A 16,085-nucleotide genomic window follows, 5' to 3' on the forward strand; every position below is an offset into this window, starting at 1 on the left:
TTACATCCCGGTATAAATTTGCCTTTCTGGCCATTTCCTCTATCAGTTGCTACAGAAAATACTTGCTAAGTTAACTCCTCAGGAGAAACAATGCAGGTCTCTGGAAATCACATCCTTTCTACAATGAAAATGATCTGCCAATTCAAGTTTCATTTGTTCAGGAAGACAGAAGATTTAAGGCTTCGGTGGCAAAAATAATCCTCTGAGCAGTGTTTTTCTAAAGTCAAGCTGATACAGGTTTACTTTTCCTTGACTTGAAATCCCTGGTATCAGGTTTAGAAAACATCCACCTGTTACGTCTGGCAAGAAATCTCTCCTTCCAAAGAGGCTGTCACAGATCAACCATTTTAGAAGCATTTGAGGATAGTTTGTTTAAATTTCTTTTTAATTATAGCAACATTCAGAACTTTTTAGTAAGTCGATGAAGCAGTGCTCATGGCATCGTCTGCGATTTTGGTACTGGCAGGGTGTATGCTTGCAAAATACTTGACGTCACTGTCATCGTCCATTTGAAGAGCCATTATGGTTTGTTCCACAGCCTCTTGGTGAGAGTTGGCAGAATTCAGAAAATACTCTGTAAAAGAAAATGCACAAGATTTAAAGGAGGAAAAGGCAACAGAGAGTTCAATGCAAACCTGAGTGCAAGGTCACGAGGTTCAAAATCTCAGGAGACAGTGCACACATTCAGTCAAACTGGAATATCTGAGCAGGTACGCAACACGCTTCTGAGTATACTTAGGAATTCAGCTTAAAAAAAGTATATCATTCCGTATTTCAGAGCACAGTTGCTCTAACAGTGCTTTTAGAATACAGGAGTTCTGTAGTCCTTCAATGTAAAAGTAAGTGTGACAGATTCCATGACCAAAACCGAAGAGAATAAAAACCCTACAAGAGACTCAGGAGTGTGCTTATATCTGTGATGAAGGAAAGGTATCACAAATTCATGGCCATGCCATTTCACTGGCAGACTTTCTAAATAATTATCAAACAATAAAATTAAGATAATATAAAACAAGAGTGGAAGAAGTTCTAGCACTTGACAGCTTTCATGACCTACACGAGTTGCATAAAAGCAGCGTAACCACAAACAGCTCACAGTAGCAGCATTTTAGATCTGGAGGTTTAAAAACTTCTAGATGTGTTTTTTAAATCTGCATTTCCTAATCATACACACATCATCTTTATGAGGCTGGGACTACCTGTATTATAAGCTTACATAGTGGCAATGCAGAACGGAGGGGTACCACCCAGGTGGGGAACACATCAGTGACAAGGACAACAACAAAAATATTAATACTACACGGTAACAGGAAGAGCAGTGACAGCCTTGGCACAGTTAACAGAGAATAATTGCACATCAGCTACTTCATCTTAACTGTCTACATATGCTTACTCAGAGTCTCCAGCATGCACAAGGCAGCTAGCAATAGCTCTCACTCTGTTGGCATCTTTCTTCACACTTCCTACACTAGGAACAACAGTCTTCAGGCCGTTGTATGGTTTTGAGAAAGAAAGTGACCAGAAGCAGATGAGGTATTCCAAGTGCGGACACTGCCAGTTTGCAAAACAGAGTAGTATTTTTAATGTTATTTTCCCTAACAGTGTTTTGGACTCTGAGCACTGCTGACTCTTCTGGCATCTACTATGCACTGGGGATGCTTTCAGAAGCAGTCTGCAATTTGAAAGTTGCATGTCTAATTTCCTTGAAAAGACTCCAGAGGAGCTTTCTTCCCACTGCTACTATAAAATATGAAAGCAAACAGCAGCCATCTCTTCTCCCCCAGTGAGAAAACACATGGCGAATTTGTACAGGAGTTTTCCTTTCTTATTCTTGTAACACAGAACATCAACAGAGTATCTTTATTAACCAAATAAAAGGCACTGCTCAACAACTTCACAATTCCTAGTTGTCCATTTGTGCTTTCTATGCCCTGATGAAATTTCTACAAACCAGCTAATTGAGGGAAAATGGCACCAAAAGAACAGGCTGGTGTATGACCAAGAACTCGTATTTCCTCAGTGTTACACAACAGTGGCTCTGATACCATAACATGGTTCACAGCTTTATCTCAGCCAAGTTAATATCCCTCACCAAGAAGACTGTAAAAGCAAGGAGTGACCCACATGTGATGTTGATTCTCCTTTCCCTGCTGACTATAGAAAATAGGAGAAACAAAAAGATACCATGTCAGCCCACTACAACTCCTTCAGCCACTAACCTTTCTCTAAAAGGGTTTGCTTTAGTGTTTTTGCAAGCAGGACTCGAACATTTGGAACCCTGTCAGATGCCAAGTGTAGTAAGTGTGGCAACAGATGCACAGCAAACTGGTCCATGGGCAGGCAATCATCTTCACTGATAGTCTGGCAAGAAGACAGAAGCAATTTACTTACATTTCAGCACATAAAATCCCAACACATAAACAGAGCTAACATTACCTTCATAGCACAAATACAGTAGGGAGTATCCACAAAATTGTAAAATACGGTACAATACTTTCTAGCACAAAGTCTTACAAAATAAAGCAAGTCAGGGTTGAAGAAATTCAGGCTCAGTTAGAAGCTCATTTTATTTTGCATGAAGCCTGGCAACTTCCTTATTTCTACTGTTTTATTCGGTCACTGTATCATTTGAAAACAACGAAGTAAAAAACCTTCCCAATACTTTTCAAGATTGATTTAGTCTTTGTTCTAACTAGGTATTATGTTAAGAATGGTCCATCTTAATAAATGTCTGCTGCACCAAACATATTTCTCTAAGCTCAGAGCTAACATACCTCCCAGTACGCAGGAGAACTGTTCCATCTGGGCAACAGTCATATTGCCTCCCAGTCTGCACCTCTGCTACAGCCTCCAAATTTGACCATTTCTTGGTCATTTCCTTGTGACACCAAATAATATCAACTTCCCTTCTTATTTTGCTGAGAAAATGTTGCTTTTGACCAAGCTGCACTAGCTGGCCAAGAAGCTACAGGCAAGTCTTGGTGCTTGATTTTTTAAAGGGTAACCCAAAAAAATGGTAGACATATTATAAAAATCTCACTTCATGCTGAGTAATAAAACAGCCTCCCAACTCAGGGATTATTTTGCTGTGCTTTTATTTAATATTCAGATTTCACAACCTGATGTTAACAGGCTAAGCTAAAGATGCATCCAAGCATCTAGGGAGCAACACTGAAGAAAGCAGCCACGAAACCTATTCCCTTGAAAACAAAGAAAAGAAAATAGCATCAACAGACAGCTGAAGAGTTCCAGCTGCAGTCCCCCCTTAATTCTTACCATCACCACCACATCCCCTCACCCCAAAACCAAAAAGGATGAGCAAAAAACCCACATTTCACCTGGCAAATAAAGACAAAAGTCTGCCGACCAGACCATTTGCAGCATCTACAGAACTTTTCAACAAGTTCATTCATGAGGTCTACCACGAAGGTTGACGTTGAGGCCATGTACAGCTTTTTTACCATTTCACTAACCTTGAAGAAAGAATAAGAAAAAAAATACAAAAATTACTTCTGGCCAACCCTCAGAAGAAGTACAAAATCCTGAATTTACTTAGATTGCTTTACCAGCTTGTAAGAAATCCAACGGACAGAAGACACTTTGTCTGCACAGAGGCTGAAAGCGATAGGTCGCAAGTAGTCATAAATGTCTCTGGCACTGTACAGATCTAGAAGCAAGATCAGTTGCCTACAAGATGAAAGAAGAACCAGAGTATGTTATAAGAAGAAAAACAGCTTTAACTATTACTTTTGATCATTAATATGACGACACTTGCCAAATATGCAATGTGGCCATAACTAAGTTACTGAAAAGTAATATAATTCATTTTTCAATGCCAGCAGTTTGACTATGGGTCACTTGCAAATTTTAGATGACTTTTATTCACAATAATGGCAAAATGCTACATGAGCTCAAAGAATGAAAAATGGGGAGAGGCAAGGGAACCTGGTCACTTAAGTACACTGATTTATCAAATCAATAAAATTCCTCTACTTCAAAGTATACTGGAGAACTAGAGAAATTATCAGTCTTCAATGTGTAATGAGTTGATTTAGATTTCAGCAGGTTGCAGAAATTAGTATGTCACGAACAGTAGAAAGTATGTCAAAAGAAGCAGCATGACGTGTTACAAGCAGCCAAATGAAGGTTTCTGTACCAGCAGTGATAAGTGATTTGTACTTATTACAATGAAACTAACACTTAAACACAACAAAAACATTGTGGTATCAAGATCAGTTTTGAGGTAACTCAAAATTAATTTCAAAAGATGCACTGTAACTAGTCACTACTATATGCTTATTTCAGCATTCCTGCTAGAGAAGCCTCTGTCACATAGTATCTCCTCATAGGTTAAGTACTGCAGCTCTGCTCATCTTGGTGGCCTTCTGCTGAGCTTGTTCAAGTATATCAGCACTTTCCCGTATTGGTTTAGATGCATTACTCCACATGAGTGCTAACTAGAAGGGGCTAATCTCTTCCCTCAATATGCTGATTGTGCTCCTGTTGATACACCCCAAGACTGTGCTGCCAGGGCACACTGCTGGCTCATGTTTGGCTCACCTGAGCTGCTCCCACGGCAGCTAGTCCTTAGTCTGTCTCACTGTCAGAGGCTCTTTCTTCCCACATGCAGGACTTGGCATTTGTCCCTTGCTGAATTTCACAGGCCACTTCCTCTGCTAGCTTTCCTGAGCAACTTGACCCTTAAGAGCTGCCTCCCATGGGAGCCCACCTACCAGTTCTATGAAAAAGCCAAAGTGCTACTCATTTTCCTTACTCCCCCCTCAAGATCTACACCTCCTGTGTTTCATGATCATGAATTCGGCCTACTCCTCAAATACAGCAATTTGAAGTCTAACTGCTAGAACACTTCTACTGACTTCAAAAGCAACCAGATGTTGTCTTCTCTTTTGGCAGCTTCTCTTTTATGAAAGGGTAATACTCTCAACATATGGTGATGGAAAGAGACATTCAAGTTCCAACTACTGTGATGTACAATTATGGTGAATTTTTAAGGGAGACACATAGAGGAGGATAAGGACTATCCACTAATTAAAAGTGAAATAAAGAATGTCACTGTGAAACACCTATTCTGTGATTTTCACATTTTTTAATATCTGTAAGAATAAAAATAAGCATCCAGAAAACTACGTACTCAGCCAGCTCAGCACGGAAACGCCAGTTCCTGCTGTTATCAGTCACTAGGAATTCCTGCAGCTGATAAAGATATTCTCGTCTTTTGTCAAGATGAAGAAGCTGTAACAATAAATATAAACTTACATTAAAAAAATGTAAGCTACCAAGCAGGAGATAGATTAAGAGTTTTAAAGTACAATTAACAAAACACTTGCTTTTATTGAGGAAAAAAAATCTTTAGTAGGCGAAATCCTACCATGCTTAAGTCTGTAAAATCACATGGGACAAACTAAAAACAAAATCTGATCTAGTCTCTTCTTTTACTCTAGGAAATGAGGAGTAGGCAGAAAAGTGTTGCTTTTAAAGGCTTTGTGAGCTTCAGCTCAAAAAAAGAGGCAGTTAGAGAGAAACTCCTAAAGAAATATGAGAAGTAAGCTGCATAGAGAGGTTAGACCACAAAAAAACTTACTATCATCCACTGGCACCTACACTATTTATTGAATAAACAGTCACAAACGAGGCTCGTCAGAGAAAAGAGCCTATCAGCAACACAGAACTGCAAAACATACTGTAGTATTCAACAGACATCTGTATAGATTCCCTCAAAGAATTAAACCAGTGCTATGTTAAAAAGCAAGTACATCGGAAGAAATGAAGCAAAATATATAACTGCACTTGACTGAAGTTGAATGCAGACATACCTTCAGGAAGTCATGCAGGTGTTTAAGCACACCTATCCTCACTTCATCTAGATCTTTTAAAAAGCCATTGAAGACAGGAACTAGATCTCCAGCTGTAAGCTGGTCTCCAAGGATGACTGCAAGTTCATGTATAGAAAATGCTAGTGTCCGCCGAACCTTCCACTGTAAAATAAACAAGCAAATCATTTTTATTGATGTTGCAGCTCTATTTTTACTTGAGGGTCAGTATCCAAGCGGACTACAGTACTTATATACAGTGTCTCATGTAGTAAATAAAGAACAAAAGAAAAAGGAGGGGGGGGGGGGGAGAGAAGAACGTACAAGTGACAAGGTGTCATTTCTTCCACTTGAATATCAAGGACCTAAGACAAATAAAAGTAATGAAAATATTTTACTTTTTCCAAGTGCTGGGAAAGAAAATAGCATTTCTGACATCAGTGACACAATCTTCCACTTTGCTTTAAATTCTTTTGGGTAAATCAGTTCCATACTACTCCCCTCTCACTTGTTTAATTTATAAAACAGAATAAGATACGTATCCCATGATATTTCAGCTGGTGCATTTTAGCTTCCATAATAGGTAAAGTTTCATCCACACTGAGTGCCCAGCAGTCCAAGGACCAGAAATGCTTTCACTCATCCTAAACTGAGGGAGCACTGTTTTAAAAGAGTAACTATTTTAAGTCTTTTTAAAAATAAAATATTATCTATTCTTTAGCCAGCACATTTTCTTTTGCGCTGGTTTGGTGACTCAATCTTATTTCAGATTGGACTTGTGACATACTCTGGACAGACTGGAATACAGGGCAGTCTGGTTTTACTTTTTTTCTAGATTAAAAATTTATTAGCAAGCTGGTTTTAATGGCTGCAAAAGGGTCTGGAAACTATGAGCAATAGCCATGTTACTTGCTGAGAGCTGCTGCTCTGACACAGCGAGCAACAAGTTAAAGAGAGCTGAAACAGTCCGAGACTGTTTAAAAAATGAGTATCTCCAAAAAAGGAAACCAGGGAGGACTGAGAAACTGTAAACAAACAGCAAAATGCATGAAGCCACCTCCTAACCACCTGACAAGAAGGAAAAGGCTGCTATTTCCAGTGTTTATTTTAAATAGCAATGTTGCATGGTGATAGTGATGCTATTCCCTTATGACTAACTAGATGTAGCCCCAAAAGGCCATCAAGAAGCCTGGTGTGAGGCTGACTCACTGAGCTCCAGACATGCCTGCAGCGGCACATGTCTGTGCATGCACAGCAGCACAGTCCAAATTCTCATACCTTTGAGAATCCCAAGCACTGCCATAAGATCTCAAGCAAGCAGAGGAAATCTGAGATATCTCCTCACATTCCTGCTGAAGATCTACCTCCCAAATTGCACCACTTCTTTACTACCTGAGCATCACACACAGCTTCCTCTGAGACAACTGTTACAACTTTCATTCATTATACAAATAACTAATATTGGCAGTGGAAAGCTCTGTGTAAAAAGCAGAACAACCAAACATCCAGTAAAGGAGGTAGATCAGCACAGAAGCTCAGATTATTCACGGTCACACCATAGAAGTTCACATCAATCACTGTCAGAACTTCTTGAGCTTACCTGCATGTCAGATGCCAGCGTCTCATAGGTATCTTTCAAACAGTGCCAATTCTGCCTGCCTAATGTAAGTGCCACACCTGGCAGGCTGTAGGCACAGTGTTTGGCAATCTCATTATCAACCGTTTGTGCGCGAGAGGGATCAGTCATTGATAAATACTGATCCAGCAAGGCCTGAGGTACAACATCCTACAGGAAGAAAAGGGTAGAGTGTTTACACTGTTTCCAGTAAGTCCTCATAAGGCTCACTAAAATTCCAGGGCACACTGTCAGAAGAACAATTTTTCCCCTACAACTATAGAGTATTATTTAATTACAATCTCTTGATAAGAATGCAAAGTTCATAAGTTCCACCAAAAAGTTCCAAAGAAACAATAGCATGACTTGGAGCTATCTGAAAACATACAGACCAGCATAATAGATGGGTGAGTGGATCACTGTCTACTTAGGCAGACCAGGAAATTCAGAGACTGCCTTCTACCTTTCCACAAACATTCAGGCTCTCGTGCTGCACAGACCGGCTGTTTTAACTCATCCACAAATATAGGCAGAACAGCAAATTATGACACTTGCTCAAAAATCTTTTTCCTATTCCTCTCAAAATCTTGGGGAGGTGGGGAGAAAAAAACTGAATTAAAATCCCTTGGGAAGAAGGCAGAGTAGAGGTACAGTATGTTTAAAATTGCCGTAAAACTTCCTAAGTAGTCAGCAGGAAGGAGAAGGCTTCTCCGGAGATAAAGACCTCTGGTGAAGACCAATCCTTCTGTCCATTAAGAAATTAATGCATCTGAACTAAAGTTTTGTGAAAACCTCTTTGCACTGATCTCAATGCTGTCTTCGCTTCTGCTGTTGTCAGTTTATCTCAGGCACTGATTCTACCCAGGGGAGTGCACCAGCATTTCCCTAACACAGCCACTAAATTGCTTAGCTCGCACAAGCAGCAAGAGGGACTGAGGTTCCCAGTCAAGGGAATCACATTAGTGCAGGGTGGCACACTTTATAATGAACTATGTAGCAACAAACATTTGATTCCTTTAGGGAAAAAACAACACAGTTTTAGCTTATGAAACACTTTCACAGCTTCTCTGTGAAAAGCTGACAGGGGGTGGGAGCGGTTCCACTCAAAACACTTAACAAAAAAATCCCATTTCCTCAATAACCTAATTTACATTACAGGGTAGTTTCTGGAGAAAATGAAACCAAACGAAACCAGAGCCTGGAAGTCTATGACAACCATTACACCTCACGTCAAAAAATGCTGTCATCTCTTATACATAATTGAAACACAATCAAATGCTGAATTAAGCCATTATCTCTGGAAACAAGGATTATTTTAGAACTACTTATTTAAGAGGTTTGCTGTATTTAATAGCAACTACATCAGAAATTAAATGCATAACAGAAATTCCCATATATGTAAGAAAAAAAACATTTATCTGACACATGTAGAGAAAATGGAAGTCACTGTCATTTACCTGTACTTTGGATTTTCTTTCTTCTTCAGGGCTGAAACTGTTAGTGCTCAAATCTGAATCATTATGAATATAGTGAAGCGTAGAATCCATATTCTGTGAGAAAAAAGAAGAAAAAAAAAGTTTACACAAAATACATACTCAACACAAACCAGATGTCAACACACAGAAGTGCTGTCCTCACATCAGGGTCTTTTTCTTAAAGGAATACATATTTCATATCAAATACAATTTTGCTACAGCCCAAAATCAAAAGGTCTGTAAGACAAATCTTTTTCCTTTGAATTTCAAACACTTACTCCTTGTACTCTTACTCCATTTTGGGTCTTGCAGAATCACAGGAAAGAAGTACCTTTGAGACTGCATTAAGGAAAATGTAACTAACATATGGGTCACACTCCTTCTCCCCTGAAGCAAAAAATAAAATATCTGTAATAGATTTTGTTGGATTTGTTGCTTTGGATTTGGTCAAAAGGTCAAAACAAAGCCACCACCACACTTAAGAGCAGAAACTGATGAGATGTATGCTATTTCTACTTTCCTAGAAGTAATTATTCTAGTATCTTCTCTACAGATGACCTTCAACTTTTAACAGAGTACTAGTGGACCATAGCTGCTGAAACTACCCATCACTCCTCTCAGCAGTTCTATTTAAATCACATTTAACAATCATTCGAGTTTCCTGGCTACACATCTGGACCTTGAAGATAAGGCCTGTGACTCTGTTCCTTAATCCCTACCAATTAGCAGAGGTGTGATATGCTATGATAAGCTGCTGCTGAGAGGGTGCACTGCCACTTTACACCAGTGGAGTTCCCTGAATACAATGGACTTTGCATAATCAGCTGTGAATTTCAAGATGTGATGAATATTTGAAAAGCCGATCAGGCTGCTATGTGGTAGAACAGGACAAAGGCATTTTTGCTAGGTATGAGCCAAGGTATCTATCTAGAGATGCTGCAGGGTGAGCTCTCGGGGTCAACACAAGCACTGAGAACATGCCTACCCTACCAGCTGTTCAGTTCAGTTTGACAATAAGAATTCTCCAGCAAAGTATAAACTTCTTCAAAAATAGCCTCCAGGATACCATCTGTCTTCCTTGGTTTGACTTCAGACAGTTGCTTTTTCCTCTTCCATGAGCTGATTTCCTCTAAGCACTGGGATATAATTTTACTCACTGAGATATATAATTACAGGTGATAAATGATAAATGCAGAGCTGTAAGGCAACTGCAAACTGCTGGCACAGCAGCCCGAAGTCACCTGTACTTGAGCTGCCCAGGTGAACAGGACCAAAGGCTAGTCGCCCATTCTGCTACAATAAAAATTACTCCATCTTGCAATCTCTGCTACCCCAGCTCTCAAAGGCTAAGCTAAAAACAATACTTCATTGATTGAACTAAGGTCAACTACTAAATATACTGACGGGTGGCACAGATGGGAACATTTTTACCCAGCTACTTCTAAAGTCAAGTATGCATTCTAGGAAGGAAGATCTTCAGTAGAGAACCACAGCATCAGTCCATATTTAAGTCAATGCAGTATCTCTATTCCTGCAGATGAAGTTCCATCTGTACTTTACCATGTAACATGCATACACTGAACTGAACATTGTAGAGAGCCAGGATATAAAAATTCAGCAGGGTTTAACCTGTAAGTTTCTTGAATCCCACACTGGTGAACCACCACCTCTGAGACACAAAAATCTCTGTCATGGCCCTACAAACCCCTTATGTGAGTGCAGTGATCCAGTCTCCTCCTGGCATTCACCCTCTTCTTAAAGAGAGGTACTTGTGACAGACAAGAGTGGGCTGATTTTAAGCCAGTCTCCTTTGTCTTTCATTTTCCTTCCCTTCTCTAACCATTAAAAAAAGGAGGACACTCACACCCACTCACTGAGAATACGATTTAGAGGATTTCTGAAGGCTTACATTCACTTATCAAACCTCACAAAGAGCATGCAAGCCTAAAGAAAGTAAAAGTGGTGGCTCTTGAGGAAAATACAAAACAGATATCCTCATCCTCATCCTCAACAAATATGCTTCATCTCCATCTGAAATTCTTACCTGTTTACTCTATCACAACATTTATTTTCATGTGAATAAAGGACCTCTCTAACATGTAGCATTAACTCCTTCAGGAGCCAACAAAGCCACAGAAGGACAAGCAAAGTGTAATTTTGCTTTGTGGTAAGTGTGCAGAACTGTGAAGGCTGCTTTCAAACGTGAAATGCTGTAGAGCTTGATTTCTCTGAAGTGTCTAATACCCTACTGACATGCTGCTATACTGAGACTTAACAAAAACAAAACAAACAACCAAACCCCAACAGAATAGGAGAAAAAACAACCACACAAAAAGCCACCTGTGAAAATCAGACCTCTCTTCACTGCTAGGGGCAACAGTCCACTTGCTCAACAGATCACAGTTGGTTCCCAAATTTTAGGTCACATCTATAATATCCTTTCACTTGTAAAATGTGGATTTGATTCAGCGCCAGTAACAGACAACAAACTGACAGATTAAGAGCATCTTTTTAATGAGTAAAACTGAACCATGCAAAACCAACATACAGCAGTGACATGACGCTGTCATGATGCATTTACACTGTCATTTTACACGTTAGTATAAGAAAGAAAGGACTACAACGGGTCCTCTGATGAAAAAATGTATCAAACCTGACATTAGGAAGTTGGGGCAAGTTGTTTTCTTGAAACAAATAAACCAGCCACATGTATAGTGTTAAATTATGATTGTGTACAAACAGAAGTATCCAAGTGAATGTTACATTCTTCTACTCCCTATATGGTTTTGGGCTACATGGTAGCCCAACAGCTTAGTTGAAAAGTTAATTAAATGTCATCTAAAACCACTGCTCTAATTAAAACCAGTTGAATAACCACTTCCTGTCATTTTATGGAGCATATTTTGGAACCACTGCTTTCTACAGATTTTTTTTTCTACAGCTTTTAATGCCACCAAAGCTGGTAGCACTGTATGCAGTGAACATAGTGGGTTTGGCCTAATACACAGTACAGAACAGAAAATAGTATAAAATGCTACAGACTTCCACCTGGACAGGGGGAAGTGGTGGGGTGCTTAACAGGTTCAAGAAACTTTAAAATGCTACTGATTGCTAGAATCTTTCAGCAGCCTGCACAACACCCTAGAGTGCAGGTCCTCTTACACACACCAGTAAACTACTATAAAACATTTTGACAGGGAGCACAGGGAGCAGAGTAGCTCCTTCTCCAAACAGGGGGTAGGAAAGCAAGGGGGCAGGGCACTGAAGAAGGGGATTCACTTATTATCAGTAGGGCTCAATTTAAAGAAAGCAACTTCACAGGAATAAACTGCAGCAGCATTAGAACATTTTAAGATGTGACAGTCACAACAAAGATTTTAAGAGAAACTATTTTAAGAACTTACAAGGACAAGCACAGAACTGGCAAAAACAAAGGCAAAACCACAAATCATTTTAATTTAGTAGCTAGTAGCTTCAACACCAGCCAACAAAACTGACCACCACACTAGCCAAAAGTGGGAAGCAGTTGGCTGCAATTACCACACAAACACAAAATACAGCTCTATTACTGAAGCCTTGGAAATTCTAATGGAAAAAAAATAAGAGTACACAACTTGCTTCTTACCTCAACAGTGTCACCAATTAAAGGCACAATATCATCCAGTATAGGTTTAAAATTCTGTTGGCCACTGATGGTCAGTTCAGTCTGTGAATCTGTTCCCTTGCCAACGCTGGCCACTGTCTCTTCTTGAGGATCCAAACTAGATGCTATGAGTGCAGCAGACAATACCTCCACTTGTGCTGCAGCATATGAAAGAGAAATACATGAGACTGAACTGCAACAAAATTCTAGCAAGTCCACAGATCAGCTTTTAGACAATGACTAACTGGAAGACAGCTGAAGAACTACAGGGGAGGTACAAATTTAAGATTACTGTTAGCAAATCCCAAACTGGAGACAGTGTAAAATGTAAGGCAAATTAACACGTTTTTTTTCCTGAGGATTCTCAACCACACTACAGTTGAACAATTAAATTTGTCTTTAAAGCAAATAATCCCCCACCCCAGAAGTAGGACACTGCTGTTATGGCAAGATCAATACATATTAATGGTGCAAGTAGTCTTTGGTACTGAACAGCACATGAATACTAACATACTGACTGGGTCTTCTGTGGGAGGTGGGAATAGGAGAGAAAAGGGAAAAATAATTCAAATAAAGGTTGAGAACAGGTTTATTCATACAGAACAGATTTAGGTTATGAGAGGCTGCGTCTCTATGTATAGAGTCATTCAGTTTTTACATTTTTATAGTAACTCTAAAGCAGGACCTACATAGGAGGATGTAAGACCCCAGTAACTCTTTTCTGCACAGGATACTTCAGCCTTGCATCCTTCAGAAAAATAATAAAGGTTGCACTGTTTGAAGTCCTCTTATTCATCAAAAGGAAGCATTAGCACTTCAGACACTGTCATCCACTGTTCTGAAGCAGATCCAGCAGTTCTGAGGCTGCTCTTCCTTCCATCTCTCTGCTTACTGCTAATTAAAAAAACCCCTTTGTTGAGCAGTGTTCCTTGGATATAGCCTGACCCAAGAAGATCAGCTACCAGAGGCAATCTTGGCTGCAAGCGACACAGAATTCAGCATGGACTGAGCTACCCTGCCTCCCTCCTTCTCCACTTTTTTCCAAGAGAGTAAGAAGGTATAAAATTTACCCCGCCATCCAGAAGCTCAGTTTCTCATAGAATTTGGTTTTAACAAGGTTTTTTAAATGCTCCTCATGAAATTAAAGAATAAACAACAGCTTGTTTTTAAACCCACATTGCCATACCAACTTAGTCTGAATTTTTCCTAGTTGTTTTGGTTTTGTTTTTTAATAGGGTTACTAACAAGGCTTGAAAGACATTTGAACTTATTTGTAGATAGGAGAAACGAGTATGTTATACATGTTACAAGAAGCAAGATTATAACAGCACAATCTTAGCTAGCAAAAATTGGAAAACACCCTACAGGTTCACTGGTTTCTATGTAGTTTGATGAGCAGGAATAAAGATAATTCTTTACAACACACAAAGCTAGTTCTGTAATTGCATCAAATCTCTGACAGAATTACCAAAAGACATTCCTGCTGTATCACTATAATTCACCTCAACAGGAAAAAACATAGCAAATTAGAGACTTAAAAACAAACCCAACATCATACTAATACTTCCTCCATAAAACACACTGTGTTAGAAAATACAGTTTCAATATATGTATGTTATATTGTAATATACAATTTATAAATACACACAGAAAAATGAGGAATTTTACAAGTTGCAAGATTAACAAAAGCTTTCTGTGACTTCACTCTTCAAGTGTTACTTCACTTACAGTAAACCTCTGTACTTTAAGGCCCATGAGAATAAACAAGATCAAGGTTAGTAAATTCCTACAAAACTTGTAAATCAAATAAATTACCCAAACCCATGCAAAACAGGTGGTCACTTCAGAGCACCTGCTAAGGCAAGAAATGCCTGTCTGATTTCCAATTTATTCCCACATTTAGAGAAATCAAGCAAGAAAATTAAAAAGAACCATATTTTGCTGCACATCAAGAAGATGTTTTTCATTAGGACTTATTTCATGAAGGACAACTTGATGAAAAGTGTACGCTCCTCTCATTTTCACTTCAAAGCCAAGAAAGCTTATCCTGACTAGGTGACACATTGCTTCAACTCCGAGTATGTATTTACTGAAAAATCCACACAGAGCTCTAAAGATTACTCTAGTAGCAAGAGTGAAGCTATCTGCAGCAGAAATTGAGAATTTTCCATGACATATGCCCCACACATGCCCCACTGTCAGTCTGCATGCTTGGACCACCACACAGGGGCTTAATGGGATGGAGACCACACGTATCCTGATTTCCTCTGTCTGCCCTAGAGGAGATAATGACACAAATGTTCATCTTGCCAGCTTCCTGTCAATTGTACAATCCCAAGATGGGGTGATAAAGGACTGGAGAGGCCAAACTCCCAAGGATTTCACTGACTGGCAAATGTCTTCTTTGTTGAGTGCTTCTCCATAGGTTCTTGTCACACCAAGGGTGACCCCACCAGTGCTGTAATTTACCAAAAGGTGAATGACCAGGCACCTGTAAACATCTTAAGGTCCTAGTTTAGTAAAGGAGGAAGAGAAAGAGAGCACATGTGCAAGTATGTGCATATGTGTGCACAGACTCTAGGTGGCTGCCTTGATACTGAAACTTGAAACAGCTTCCTAATGAGCTGTCTTCACCACTGCAGGCTCAGGTGCCAGGGCATGTCCCCTTGTAATCCCATCACACAGAGACACAGTTCAACATCTGTACTGATACCCTCCCGAATGAGGTGGCTGCTGCTGCTCCTCATCTCCCACAAAGATCTTTCCTGAAGCCAGAAGACAGGCAGACAGAAAACCATTAAAAATACAAAGGGTAAGGGTCCCTTCTCACACACGACAGAGAAAAAAGCCCTAGAGTGCTTGGGAAGCAAGGTTCTGGGAGGAAGATTGGAAGGGAATCTGCTGGCTAACCAGCTGTCACAAATACCTTCAGTAAAAATTGAAGTGCAAAGGTCAGCTTTGTGCATAACACAGAACTCATGTATTGCATTGGTAAAATAAAGGTCAGTGTTCCCTGGACCTTAAACCACCTGCTAATTAACTCTTGCTTTGACTTTTGCTTCAGGTGAGAAGTATTTTTCAGGAAAGAATTATTTACTCTTGGCTACTGTACCTGCATCCTAACAGTAAAAGGCACAACCTTTAAATTCAAAACCACATTTTATCTCGCCTTACTAAATTTCCTGGTCCTCAGGAGTTTCTGTCCTTTCAATGTGCTTTATTGTTGTTTTCTGTTTCTCCTCACATTTCACTAGAAGACAATGATATTTACAAGTTGCATGCTCCCTTTTTTTCCTGAAGAATTTGCTTTCCTTACCCTCACTTCTTACTCAAAGGCAAAGCTATGGGCTGCATTATTGGGTACAGAGGAGTTTCTTCTCCACTTCCTCCCCACCTACTGTTCCATTAGCAACATATTTTAAGATGTTTGCCACAGGCAGTGATAGTAGCCTAACCTACAAACAATTTTTATAAGGAATGGGATCAACTGACCACACACTTAGGCTGGTTTATCCCTATCA

General features: G+C 39.6%; 1 protein-coding gene across 5 annotated transcripts in view; it reads right to left on the reverse strand.

Moving 5' to 3' along the window:
- Positions 1–381: 381 nt before the first annotated feature.
- The window catches only part of PPP4R1 (protein phosphatase 4 regulatory subunit 1), a 60,841-nt gene continuing 45,137 nt past the window's right edge, over positions 382–16,085 (reverse strand). For all 5 annotated transcript variants that reach the window (XM_034060789.1, XM_034060781.1, XM_034060775.1 and 2 more), the window contains 9 exons: positions 12,547–12,722; positions 8,904–8,996; positions 7,432–7,617; positions 5,835–5,996; positions 5,153–5,253; positions 3,567–3,687; positions 3,339–3,473; positions 2,220–2,361; positions 382–574 (listed from right to left, as the gene is read on the reverse strand). In XM_034060789.1, the coding sequence (XP_033916680.1) occupies positions 411–574; positions 2,220–2,361; positions 3,339–3,473; positions 3,567–3,687; positions 5,153–5,253; positions 5,835–5,996; positions 7,432–7,617; positions 8,904–8,996; positions 12,547–12,722 (1,280 nt within the window). In that variant the 3' untranslated portion in view covers positions 382–410. The remainder of the gene's footprint in view (positions 575–2,219; positions 2,362–3,338; positions 3,474–3,566; positions 3,688–5,152; positions 5,254–5,834; positions 5,997–7,431; positions 7,618–8,903; positions 8,997–12,546; positions 12,723–16,085) is intronic.

The sequence above is a fragment of the Melopsittacus undulatus genome, chromosome 1 (assembly GCF_012275295.1).
Source record: "Melopsittacus undulatus isolate bMelUnd1 chromosome 1, bMelUnd1.mat.Z, whole genome shotgun sequence".
NCBI classification, from domain to species: domain Eukaryota; kingdom Metazoa; phylum Chordata; class Aves; order Psittaciformes; family Psittaculidae; genus Melopsittacus; species Melopsittacus undulatus.